General features: G+C 38.4%; 1 protein-coding gene across 16 annotated transcripts in view; it reads right to left on the bottom strand.

Moving 5' to 3' along the window:
- Positions 1-14,036, bottom strand: part of GAB1 (GRB2 associated binding protein 1) — a 96,811-nt gene that overhangs the window by 33,148 nt on the left and 49,627 nt on the right. For all 16 annotated transcript variants that reach the window (XM_040700284.2, XM_040700285.2, XM_040700286.2 and 13 more), the window contains exon 2: positions 6,726-7,020. In XM_040700284.2, the coding sequence (XP_040556218.1) occupies positions 6,726-7,020 (295 nt within the window). The remainder of the gene's footprint in view (positions 1-6,725; positions 7,021-14,036) is intronic.

The following is a 14,036-nucleotide window of genomic DNA, read 5'->3' as shown; positions in this document are numbered from 1 at the left end:
AGATCTGGAGTCTTTAAGCCTGCAGTGCCATCTACAATAGTGGCCCGTCACAGACAAACCGAGCACAAGCAGCCACACAGGCCTGGCATCATGCCCTTATTAATTTATAAACACCCAACAGTGTTTTATTCTATTTTGATCCTGACCACTCACATTTGATTATTGCTCAGTATTAAAGTTAACACTGTCAGATCGCCCAGAAGGCTCTGAGCAAGGATTTGGAACCTAATAACATTAATGGATCATTAAGGTCATTTTCCTCGTGACAAGATGCCACATTTACTTTGACAGATACAATTTGACAAAATCCCTGAGTCCTTGTACAGATCTGTTTTATTTACTTATTTGTTTTTCCAGGCATTTTGTATGCATCAAGAGGAGTAGGTTATTGCCTGATTTAAAGGCCATTTGAACACAGTTTCATGTTGTTCACCTGCCGGGACACTAACTAGCTTTATGCATTCAAACTATTTCAAATTTTACTACCAAGAAAACAGTCATGTCAATGACTTATCACTGACCAAATAAATATTGTTTGCCTATCCGTACCCTCCCAAACACTCTCCTTAGCCGCTTACTTCAGAAGCTGATATGAAGAGGAGGGTTTCTCCCAGCAGTCTATTATGATTTCAAAGAGTACAATAATCAGCTTGCTTCATTTTGAACCAGCAGATTTTTAGGGAAGGGGTCATCTGCACACCAAAGAGTGTTGTAAGTCATTTGGTTTGTTCCCAGAGCTCAGACACTACTACTGCTTTGAGAATCTGCGAGCTGGAAAAACATCCAGAATATTTAACATGCAAATCAGTGTAAAAAGAATCCTATTTTGTTTTTATAATTCTTGTATTCAGTGCAGCTACAACAAGCAGCTTTCTCAGAAGACAGTAGGAGTTTTAACTTTTCTTACTTGGTTTGTTAAGAGCAGCTATAGGCATCACTTTTTCGAGAACTTACACTTTCTTCTCATGGCCATTTTCACATTTACCTCATTACTCAAACAATCAAAAAATCCATGAGGTAAAAAAGGAAAGCTTCTGAATAAGAATAATATGAACAATTTAGAAGATTTGAGTGTGGCAATTTGCATTTAGGGATGGTTTTTGTTCTTAGTGTTCCTGGGGTTTTTTATGTCAATTTTTTTCTGTGTTGTGATAAGCAATGCTAAAGTCTCAAGATTCTGATAATGTAAATACTAGAAATACTCTCAAAGTGCAATGCAGTCTTTCTTTCTAGAAGCATCTTTTCATTAAATGCCACAATCATAACTGAAGAGTAAGGAAATGGATTATTGGTGCAAGATATGTAGAGAGACCAAAATAGGAATGGATTTTTCCCACTGTAACAATGAATCAGCAACATAGAATCATAGAATCACTAAGAATCTTGGAAAAGACCCACAGGATCATCCAGTCCAACCATTCGCCCTTCACCAATGGTTCTCACTAAACCATGTCCCTCAACACAACATCCAAACGCTCTTTGAACACCAGCAGGGTCGGTGACTCCACCACCTCTCTGGGCAGTCCATTCCAGTGCCTGACCACCCTTTCAGAGAAGTAGTATTTCCTAATGTCCAGCCTGAATCTTCCCTGGCAGATACACAACTGTATGATTCTGCGATTGAGATGTCTCATTCAATCCATTTACCATGACACAGATGTTCTCATTGAAGCAAAATATTAGAGCAATACCCTTGTACAAGAATTTTCAAATACCGTAGTAGCCTTAAAAGAAATGTAAAAGTACAAGTTATGTACTATTACGTTACTCTTTTTTTCTACATCTATCCACTATGCAAGGTGCATATATGTAAAATAACTTCAAAGAATCAGTACAATTATATACTTCACTTTAATCTTAAGGACTCCTCCTTTTATTTGTAAGTTAGTCTGTGAAGTCATCATCTCTGCTGCTTCGTGTAATAAGACACATTCTGAAATACACTGCCAGAGTATCCTCTACTGTCAGCTTCTACACACCAAATTTTGCTAGGAGAGATTTTCAGCATAAATGATCAGTTTACAATCAATGTGAAATCTATGCAGTGAGCCTCAATTCTGAAGCCTTCTGCTTAAAGCAAACAAACGCTTGTGTGAGCACCTCATGACTTGACAGGTAGCAATCTGCACAACCTTTCAACCCACTCTCTTGCAATTCCCATGTCCAAGTAACTCATCAAATGATTTTAATGCCACAAAAGATGTTGAGCAGGTACCACAGAGAAAACTAAGTTAACTGCCTATGTTAATTATATTGAGGCTATATTTCCTCACGGAAAAGAAAAATTATGTTTCATATGATTTTCTGCTGAAGGCAATTGACAATTTAAGATAAAAATAGCAAACATTCAAGATTAAGGTTTTGACTACACTGCTGATATTAAATGGTATTTTTTTAAAGCTTTTTTTTTTTTTTTTTTTTTAAACTCCTATGCTTACAAAGTAAGAGGTACCACTGCAGATTTTGTGCTCTACTTGTCTTCTCTTAGCCATATCATCTGAAATTGAAGACATCTCACTGTCCTCTGATGTATTCCCTTTCTCCTTTCCATAATGGAAAATGACTGTCTCAGCTTTGTGAACCTCTATTCAGGTCTTTAGTCAGCAGCCACCTCTATCACATCTGCAATGCCAAATCTCAGGTCCTTCTCTGAACCCATTTCTTCTAATTTTACTACCACTCTCTAATTTCTCCAGATGAATTCTGGCAACTGTGACAATTCTCAAAGCCTATTCTGACCCTACTCTCAGCAATTCCACACTCACCGAGAAATCACAGGTCTACATCTCACTGATACTTCCTCAAAGGAAGTATCCAAAGAAGCCTACGCAAGATACGCTCTTGGGCCACTATTCCCTCTGAACCTATTGCTTCACTTGTAAGATAACTGACTCACAAACCTTATCAGAGAATTCCTCTCCTAATGCTTAACTCGGTCCTTTCAAGTTTTCATACTCCATTCAGGGTCACCAGTCATTCATTCTCCTGGCATGTCATCTCCGAGCAGGTTTTGCCCTCCTTCTAGTTAGTCATACCCAAGAAGTGTCAAAAATCACAGGTTATCATTATGTACACCATCTCTACTGTGCAGTCTGTCCTATTATCACACCCAACACCACACCAAAACAAACCATCCCTCATTCAGACTGCTTCCACTGCATGTCTAACAAAGAGAAACCTATTTCCATTCCACTGTTCTGTTCTTGCCTCATCCACATCCATTGAGAAGGCTTGTTCTGAGTTTATTACCCTTACAATTTTTATATTCCTCCAGAATCTTCACCTATTTCTCACTTTTGAGACTTTTCATGACCAGAGTCCTCAATTATCATCACGTTACTGATTTGGCGATTTTGATTTGCAAAGCGTGCCAGCCTCTATCATCCACTTGATAAGACACCTTTTTCTCTTTCTTATAGGCTAACTCTTCATGCAGGAAGGGTACCCTGAACACCTCTAAAATCCAACTTGATTTATCAAACACCCATGAAAATTTCTTCACAATAATCCATGAGTTCAACAACAGCACAACAACTGAAAGACTAAGTCAACTTATCTGGCACTACGATAAAAACTGCTTTGTTTGCTTTTACTTCTTCCTACTCCTCTGCTTATATATTGAAGTCTCTTATCATAGATGCTAAGTTCTCAATGGCAAGGCCTGTTTTCTGTTTCATACTTGTGCTACAAGAAGCACAGAGATATCCTGATCTGACACAGATAGCTTCAGCACAGTATGGTAGCAATGATGCTTGGCTGTGCAGCCTTATTTCTTGTTGGTGAAAACAGAAGGAGCTAAATTAGGTAGGAACACGTAGTTAAGTTCATCCTGCCAGCCATCCTGCCAGTTACATCCATGCTGTTACCAAGCAATCAATTACTGTGCATGTATTATCAGAACATGATAAAAAAAAAGTTGGTTATTCAACAATTTCACTGCTCAAAACTCAGAAAGCATGAGAGGCATATATCAGATGGCCATTCCCTGAACAGAAATTCTACAAACTTAGAAAGCATTGTATGTGAAAAAAACTGCAGTTCTTTCAAAACATGAGCCACACTACATTCCTTATGATGAGTGAAATTTTCTGTACTGCATTCAACTTTGTTGTAAATGTAATTGTAAATCTCAATGTCTTTTTTTTCCCCCCTTTTCTTCAACCCTCCCCTCCTGTTTCACTTGGTCATTGTTATGTTCATTAGAATGACTACATGCAACTAAGATGTTTGCATAGAGCTAAGAACATTTTCCCTTCCCCCACTTTGCTAAGGGTGCACAATTCATTAAATTACAGACACATGGAGCTGGATTATATATAAAACATTCACCACATATATAAACCATTCACTGAATCGTAGGGAATGGCTTTCAGCACTGTGTTTCAGAACCTATACTTACATACCCTTACAAAGTTTTCCTTACCATTACATTTCTCACTGAAAATAAAACAAGTTACCTCTCATTAGATAACAACCGACCCATAGCCTTCTATACTTTTTTAACTCAGCTCTTCCCTGAGTACTTTCTTCCTGTAAAGAACAAATTCTTCAACTATTCTCCTCATTGATCGCTTAAAAACCCATTTCCGTTATTTCCATTGTTCTTGAAACATTTATCCTCCTAGAAGATCAGACCACAGTCATTCAGTTGAGGTCTCCACAATGCCAAGCAGAGGAGAATGGCCACTTCTCGTGTCCATTTATTCTCTCCATCCCAGAACGTATGCTTGGAAGCCAGCAACACAAGCGACTGGCAACACATTCTCACTTACAGTTAACATTTTAACCTCTAAATGACTAAGTCATGCCTATTATACTATGACCTTACACAGAAAATATGAATGCTAAGAATACAGTGTGAAGCTTGATGATAAAGCAATTCAGATTCAAGCTCACATATGTAGCTCCTCTTTTAAAAAAGAAAGAGGATACAGAAAAACACTGAAAACAAACAGAAAAAAAAACATTTGCTGAAGAAAGAGTAAAAAGCACCTATATATATATATATTTTTTTTTTAATAGAAATAGAATTAAGTTATTTAAAAATATATTTCCTTGATGATTCAGGCTCACTGTAGGTTTAAAAGACTACCTAATCATTGTAAACCCTACCTCAAAAGGAAATCCCTGTGAAACGCCATACAATTATGTTTTAATGTAACTGTTACACAACACATAATTTGATGCAATCAAAAATCTGAAGACTCTACAACTTGTAAAAGTGCCTAGAGAACACAAACATGTCTACTTACTCTCAAAACAGAAGTATAACCTTGCAGATCTTCAGTATACTTAGGACTTGTCTTCCATTAGCAGGTAGATATATCTTATAAAATAGGAACTTGGAAATATAGACACTTAGCAACAATTTTCCTGTTTTTCTTTTTTTAACTCTCTCTCTATGGATTGCAAGACATAACTAAACCCATGAAACAGATAGTACCATCAATTTTCAACTACACAAAGTGACAGGGTTGGGATGGTTCAGCAAACACTTAAATGCTGAAGATTAAACATGCAATTGAAGAGTAATGGGGAAGAGTTACTGATAAAATTGACTGGATTAAAAACTATTTTGATCCACACAGAGCATAGTTAGCTCTCCTCGCATTCATAGTGGATTTAATCTTCAGTTCAGGTGTATCAAAAGAAAACTAGGAATTAACAAAAATCATCTCTCAGCAAGAAAAGGCCTTATGGTTTTGAGATGCCTACTTTTCCATTTCATGCAATGGACACACACTATTTTCTGCAGACAAGTAAGCACATTTCTCTTTACATCTACACTCTTAGCTCGTCCCCAGAAACAATAATTTAATTTCTAAGTGTCTCCTATTCATGGCTGCACTGGGGCACTAGTCTCTTATCCATGAAAAAACAACGACCTGTCTACACTTCCTCTCATTTGTAACACGTTTGGCAGATTGAATACTGAATTTTCAGTCATTTTCAGAGATCTGAGGTAGAAGCTCTTTCCCCTCTCTCAATGCATAACCCAGAAGAAAAAGAAACAGGGATTTAATTAAAGTCTTTTCTCTCTGGTATGCTTCATTTATAATACTTAACTGCTCCTACTTAATCTTTCTTGGGACTATGCACATAACTACAGAAGGTCATGCCACCCACTAACCTTCAGAAGAAATAATAAGTAAGGATAGTTTCAGGACAAGTAATGGCAAAGATCTATTTTGTCAGCATTTAACACCACCTTCTTTCCACAATATTGGTTCCACACAATGACTGCTTTGGTAAAATTTAAGCTGGATAGTGGAGAACTACAAGTTATTTTTTGTTTGTTTCAGCCAGTAAAGGGAGCATTTTTTTTTTTTTCAAAGTTGCAAAGCAGATGGAGGCACAGCAATAGCAGAATCCTGACATTTTGCACTCATTCCTGATCACACAGCCACACACTTTACACCACACAGATTTCTTTTGGTGAAAATCTTTGTCCTGCATGATTTTACTTAAAAATGTCTCCTATATTCTCAAGACCTAACATCATGCAAAACAGAAAAGAAACATCCTTTTTCTATTACGTTTAATTTGTAATGAGTTCTGAATACCTCCCTCTGTCCTGCTCACATTCTTTCAGAGCAAGAAAGAACTTTCACAGTCAGTGCACAAGTTTTAAAACATGTGGATGTTAACACCAGTCATCCACTCTTTGAAACATTCTCCGTATGTAGGCACGACACTTCCTGAGGAAAAAAAAACAACAAACTTACCCTCATCTGTAGGGTTGAACCCACAGATATCACAGATGCATCGAACCCACTTATTCATCTCCTCCTCGCTGTCTGCCACCAAATAGAAGACTCTGTCTATAGTGTTGATGTCAAAAATATAGCTGTTTTCAAATTCTTTTTTGTTGAATGTTAATCCAGCATCCACTTGCTGACACAAGTTTAAGTCAATAATACGGATAGGCTTCTTGGCATGGTCATTTTTGTAGTATTCCAATACATCTGGATCTCCTGTTAAACGGCCGCTCCGAAGCACAAACCATCTCCTCTTCCATGCCTGAAAATTCATAAGAGAAAAATAGAAAAATTAGAAGTGGGAAATAATACGTTAAAACTGTTACTTAATGCAGTCCATTTACCTATTGTTACAACAAGGGATAGTGAATCTGTATTTTAACATTTACTTCTTCTGTGTTTTAGTTTTGCTTTTAAAAACAGATCATACAATTAAGCCACTGTTTAAAAATAATGAAGGATGAATCCAGTAAAGAAAACAAGGAGTCTAGAAGAGGAAAAAAGCCCAAAAATCTTCTGAAAGAAGCTGCTGTAGGCATAAGGAAAAGAAAAAGAAATGCATCTAAGTTTACCATCAAGTCTTAATTCCACTATCTCCTGCTTCATTCCAGCTCTGATTATTTTTGTTTTTACTTGATACTCCACAACAGCAACCTGCAGTTAAAGAACATGCTGTTCATGCTGCACACTTCTCTTGATGTTAGGCAATCTTTGCACTCAGAAGCTTGTAATGTTTTATAGCAGCAGTTTTTACAGAGAAAGACCTACATTATTATTTCAGAAAACATCAGAGAGGTGGGGAGGTAGAAGAGTGACCAAATGGTCCAGCCTTATACCACATAAAAAGTCCCTGCGTAAGGTACATCCATAGAAGAAAAAAAACTTCACAATCACTGTACTTGTTATACCAACCTCCAGGCTGCTGCAAATCTAAAGAATTGAAACAGAGAGAAAAACAACTAAAACACCTCATCTTCCAGTCAACCCCCAACTGCCTTTCATTGCTGTGGGCCGCTCACTCTTGTCAAATATGCTCCATCACTGCAAAGACACTAATGCAAACCAAGAGAGAAAAGTTTGCATTTAACTATCTTGATGTTACCACAAGCATTCTTATTGTCCTGCTTAGCACTGCACTCTGGTTCCTCAGCTCTACCAACAGCATAGCACCCTCTGCCATAAGCTCCCTTACGTACACAAATGCCAGAATAATCACAGAACGGCCTTCAGAAAATGGCTTGGGTCAGAAGGGAGCTTAAAAGACCATCCAGTTCCACACAGCCGTGGGCAGGGCTGCTCCCCAAAAGCTCAGGCTGCCCAGGGCCCCACTCAACCTGTCCTTGAGTGTTTCCAGGAATGGGGCACTTACAGCTTTCTCCAGGCAGCCTGTGTCACTGCCTCACTGCCCTCCAAGTGAAGTTTCCCCCAAATATCTAACCTCAATCTCCCCTCCTTTATTTTAAAACCACCCTCCTTTGTCCTACCACTGTCTGCCTGTGTAAAAATTCTGTCCATTTTATAAGCTTCCTTCAAGTACTGGAAGGCCACAATGCACTCTCACTGCAGCCTAATCTTCTCTAGGCTGAACAAGCCCAGCTCCCTCAACCTTCCTCTGTAGAAGATGTGCTTCAGCCCTCTGATCATCTTTGAGGTCCTCCTTGAACCCACACCAACAGCTCCATATCTTTTTGTTTGTGTTAGGGGCTGCAGGCCTGGATACAGTATTCCAGATGGGGCTTCAAAAGGACAGAGCAGAAGGGGACAATCCACTCCTTCTCTCTGCCTGCCATCTCTCTTTACATACAAACAGGAACACAAAGTAAAAGAAACCAGACATACTGCTAACTGCTCACTGGAGAAGTTGTGTTGCATTCTCACTTGAAAAATGAGCAAGTAAATCCTTCGTTAGGACAAAACCCAATGGAAGAAAGACAAAAAAAAGTAGGTGAGTATCAGCTAACCCCAACTACAGACAGAACCAAAGGCCAAAGGAAAGAAACATTATCAGCAGAGGACATCAAGATGTGATATCCTTTGCACACTGATGAAGCTTTAAAAACAGACGTTTCTGACAATATATTAGGAAAAGATTCAAATTGGTTTTCTCAGGGAGCAAAAGAGTTTCATTTTTCTGAATGCATAAGCTTAGAGCAAGCACATGGAGGAAGGCATAAGGGACAGTCAGAGCCGTGCTACCAAATTCCAGCTCCAAACCAGTGCCACCAGCTCCGTGTTGGAGCCACAGAAACCAATTACTGTGGAGTGTACATGCTATTCTGGGGATCAAGCTTAGGAAGATGCTATGAAAAGGTAATAGAAAAATAGGAGAAAGACAAGAACACCAGACAGCTTAATGAAAGCTTGAGATCCACTCCCCACCTATTAAGCTTCCTGAAGTTTATTCGATCTTAGACAACTTTCATACTTGATAAAATAAGTAGTATAGTTGTGAAGCTGCCTTTAAATGTGGAACTGTGTGGATCAAGCCAATGCCTCAACAGTGATTTCTGCAGTCCCAACAAGATCACTGGGAGAACAGAAAAATGCAGAAGCGGCAAATGGAGCAGATGAAGCATGTGAACTTAGACTGTAAGTAGGAGTATCTTCAGGTAGCACAGCTGCTAAGCACAATGTAATAGAGACCCAAAAACACCAGCAAAATGTGCATTTGTTTCCTGTTTCCAAACTAAATGACAACTTTGACTCTGTGATAACAGGAAACTTCAGTAACAGAAGATTCTCTTGAGACAAGGCTGACCCCAGACATTTAAGAATGGACTGCAAAGCTCTTACTTCAGAAACTGGATTTCTCTTAAACCTCAGCCTTCAGTCATTCAGATGGCATTTTCAGTGCCTAGATGAGAAGATTAGAGGGGGAAAAAGCTACTGAGAATTAAGATTGATTTGTCTTGTGATTCGTGACCAAAACCAAACTGTGTCCCAACGAAGCATACTTCATGGAAGTTAAATTCTAATACTGTGTTAATGAGTGAAATTGTGTCTGATCAATCCCACCAATCACTGTTGAGCATTAATGAGTAAAAAGCACTCGAAATCAGGAAATCAACCAGCTAAACAGAATTTGCTTTTAGCCCTTCTGGCTACAAAATAGCAACTATTAAATACTTAAAACACAGAATTTAGCCTAGCAGCACCTGCTACTATTTTTGAAGAGTTTTCACATCGTACATATGTGAATGTTTATTTCAGTCATATAATGAGTCACACTCACTGGAACTGGCACAGATTATATTCAAAAACAAAAGCAATTCCATAAACTACACACTAATAAGGCAGATACAAAGGTTCTCTGGATTACAGTACAAAGCACAATTTAGCAGCAGAATAAAGCTAAAAGCTAGACAAGAGAACTGACATCAGCACCCTTGCTAATCATAGTACAAAAGCGCCTCTATATTTTGTCAAAGTGCAAAATGAGCCCACATAAATTACTCTTTGTTATTTGAAAATATCTGGGATTCTTAAAGCTTGATCTATTTTTAACATTTCAGTATTTGCTGCTGTAATGAAGGCTGTATACTGCCTCACTGAAGTACCAAATCCCGTGCTATGTACGCAATGAAGAAAGCTTCTTTAATAACTGCTTTCCAAAAAGAAAGCTTTAAAAACCAGCATGCACATGTGCAAATACGTATTTATGCAAATCAGCTTTTTCCTTCTCTTTTTAACCCCTTCAGGCATTCCTGCTTGAAACTTCTGCATCTCATTTTACCATGCGTGTTCCAATCCACACAGCTGTTTCTCTTAATCACGCACACACACAAAAAGGTTTAAGTCAAAGGAATAATATGATTACTAACAATCTGTCATGTCACTTAGGGTTATCAATCATATATTACCTGCTCAAATATTTTTCCAAGATTAAACAATATTGGTATTGGGACAAAAAATAATCCCATAACCTACCGAGGTTTTTTATTGTGGTTGCTTTTGTTTTTTACTTCTCTAACCTAATCCTCTTGACGTCATCAGACACTGTTTTACTGTGCTAGAGGAAAGAAGGCTCTATTTTCTAAATGAAAGACACACACATATGAAAGTCATATTAAAACTCTGCTATTAACAAATGCACTTATACTAACTAGCTACATGACACTATGCACAGATTTAATACTAACGCAGAAGTAGATCTGTTGCTTTCTGAAGTGTGGTACAACAAACGTCACAGGAATAAAGCTCACCAAAAGCCCGTGCAGGCTTCTAAAACAATCTATTCCCAAGCAAGACTTGATGCTTTTGTTTCTAAGAAATGTCTTGTGTGACTCTCAGCTTGTTTCCTCCCAGAGCTGCACAGCATATCAGCTGGTCTACCATAGGACGTGACATTCCTGCCAAACATCGTCCTGTTTATATCATGAGACCATCATATCATGAGACTATCATAACTACTGAAACAAGTTTGCTTGCTTGTTTTTCAAGTAGACTATAACATGACAAACTGCTCACTCACAGAGCCTCAAATGATGAAAGTAAGCAGAATTCATTATTTTTCACATAGCATTATGAGTAGGTACTAAAACAGATAATAATTGAAAGCTTGTAGGTACGACTGTATGCAATACAGAGAATTAAGAGTACAGTCTCCTTACAGTAGCTCTATCTGCTGAAGACGTCAACAACACCGTAGCTCTGTCTCCCATGAACCTATATACTTACAGATTTGCTTCTTTTCTTGCCATGCCTATTAGAAAGGTGCCTCATTTCATTTCAGGTTCTAGTTGAAACATATAGGTATGTCTAAGTGGACAAGGAAAGGAAGGAGGAAGGGGCGATAGGAAATAGATAATTTACCTTTTTATGTTAAAAAGGGTTTAATGTTCCATTTGGATACCCTCAAGCTGTTGCTCAAGCAGTTACATGAAATTTTTTAAAGGATTAAAACTTGTGAAATATGTCAATGGATATTTGTCCTGGACAGCCCTTTTTGTAGCATTTGTTCTCATGTGATTAAGTAACCACTTAGTAACAAACTGGCCAATTGTCCTGCTAGGTTTACCAGGTATTATTACTGATAATCCTCACATCATTTAAGTTGTTTTTCCACTGCTTGTACAATGACCACCTGTTTTTCCATTCTAAAAATTACACAAAAGTAGCAAGCACTAGCAAGCTAACCCAAAGAAGATATCACTGGCATCCCTCTCCAGTAACATCACCAATAAGTATTTTCCCTATGACTGACCGGCAGACACACGAATAGTATTACAAATCTCTGACCTTCTTTCTCATCTCTCAAGCAAAGACATTTGTATGCATCTCACCACTCCAAAAAGTATGTTACAAGGGCAGTATTTGCCACCTTTCTTTTCCAGAGCATTAGTCTATGGCTTGGAAGAAAGCAGAGACTCGCCCAGGGGCACACGGAGGATCCAAAAGAGCACTTGATGTTTTACAAACATAGGTTAAACATTTCCTTGATCCAAAAGAACTTCTAAAGTAAACAGAAAACAAGCAGGGTGTGAAACAGAGAGAAGTAAGGAAGACAGCCCAAGGTCACTTTGTAATTCTCTCTTGGACATTTGTTTTAGTGCTGAGCTTGCTGTTGAGGTTTTATGAGTCATCTGCCAGCATCAACATTTTATTTTCTTTATACTTTTCCATGTATTTCATCCATCTCTCTTTACTTTTTTTCCCAGAGCAAAAGGAACAGGGAAATAGCTGCACATCTTTGACAAACAGGAAGACAGACAGCAAACAGGAGAAGCTAAGTATTTCTGCCCTCTTTACCTCCCCATTTCTCGACCCCGTGTGTTGATCCAAGCACATCTCTAATGCCACTCCACTGATTAATACAGTAGAGCTACACTCTGCATCGTTTCAGAAGCCCAAGCGAAATACCCGAGTATTCAAATGATGTTTCTTTTAAGTTCTGTTTGTGTTGGGCACAGGGCAGTGGCATCTGTCAGCAGGGAGCTTCATTACCACAAGGCACATACCCGGGAAGACTGCCAGGAAGCAGCTCCAAGAGGTCATGGTCAACAACGTTACCTCAAGCACACAACTTTTTCCACAAGCCACTCTTAGGGCTTGCAGAACTCCTGAATGGTGAAATATCAAAATTTTGGCTGAAGTTTACCCTGAGAAATCAGTACTTCTATATTTCCACATGGAAATGTAGAAATATGTGGCGGGTTTTTCAGAAAGCACTTTCTGGAAAACTTCTACAGAAGGCCATACCAAGGATTCAGAATTAACAGTTGCCTCTGAAAATCACTGTTGTAACACCTACTGGCAGCTGACACACGCTTCCTGGAAAACTAGTGCCTTTAAAAAAATAAAGACAGGATTCATAAACTCAGCACAAAATAAGGCACGTTTGGTATCTTAATTCTAAGAACAGAAACTTCACTTCCTAAATTTCATAACAATCCAACTGTTGTACTTCTAGTACCACTGAACACTGAAATGTGTAAACAGATAGCTGCAAAACAAACAAACGTGATATGAGGAAAACACTGGATACATTATGACTTTCTTTAAATACTTAAGACTTGTTTTCCAGGAAACACCATCTTTTCTCACTGAGCAAAATAAGGAAAAAACAGTCTCAGTGGAAGTTTCCACTCTCCTGGCCATCATCCTGATCATCTGTTCCGAATACACACAAGGCCAAAATTTCCTGTTTTCCAACTATTGTCACCATTTTCTAGTCTTGTGCTGTCGATTCTAACTTTAGCTTGTTAAATAAACAGAAGAAAACACTGCAAATACAGCAGAACAATACTTGCGCACAGATTTGCTGTGAGGACTCTCTCATAAGTGATGTTTCAGCATGTGAACTAACTAGTCTCCCAACATTACATAGCTAATTAAAGCATCAAAAACAGGACAAAATACAAGTCAGACCATTTTAGCACTCTGACGGCTGTTTGGTACGTCTTAAACTAATTGAATATTTTCATAATCTTTTCACATTTTGCATGGAGGTTTTTGCAGTTTTTTTTTTTAAGCCTCTTACCTATCCCCAATTTAACTGTACAGCTTGTATCATCATCCATTGTTATGCTCACCTTCTCATGATCAGCAACAGCAGTCATTATAATACTTAGCTACTTTTCCACAGTATGTCAGAACTGTTGTGATGACAAGCATTAGTTTATCTGCAATACTCATGCACATCAGAGAAGTATCATAGCATCGTTACCAAAGCAGAACTGACTCATCAAGCTAACGCACTAACGCAGACCTCCTGTGGAACCAGGATCTGAGTTCCCACATCTTCATGCTAGGACCAGTGACCAGATCATCTTTCTAGGT

This window comes from Gallus gallus, chromosome 4, assembly GCF_016699485.2.
Source record: "Gallus gallus isolate bGalGal1 chromosome 4, bGalGal1.mat.broiler.GRCg7b, whole genome shotgun sequence".
Lineage (NCBI taxonomy): Eukaryota > Metazoa > Chordata > Aves > Galliformes > Phasianidae > Gallus > Gallus gallus.
Note: the sequence above shows the minus strand (reverse complement) of the source record. Positions and strands in the feature narration are given on the sequence as shown.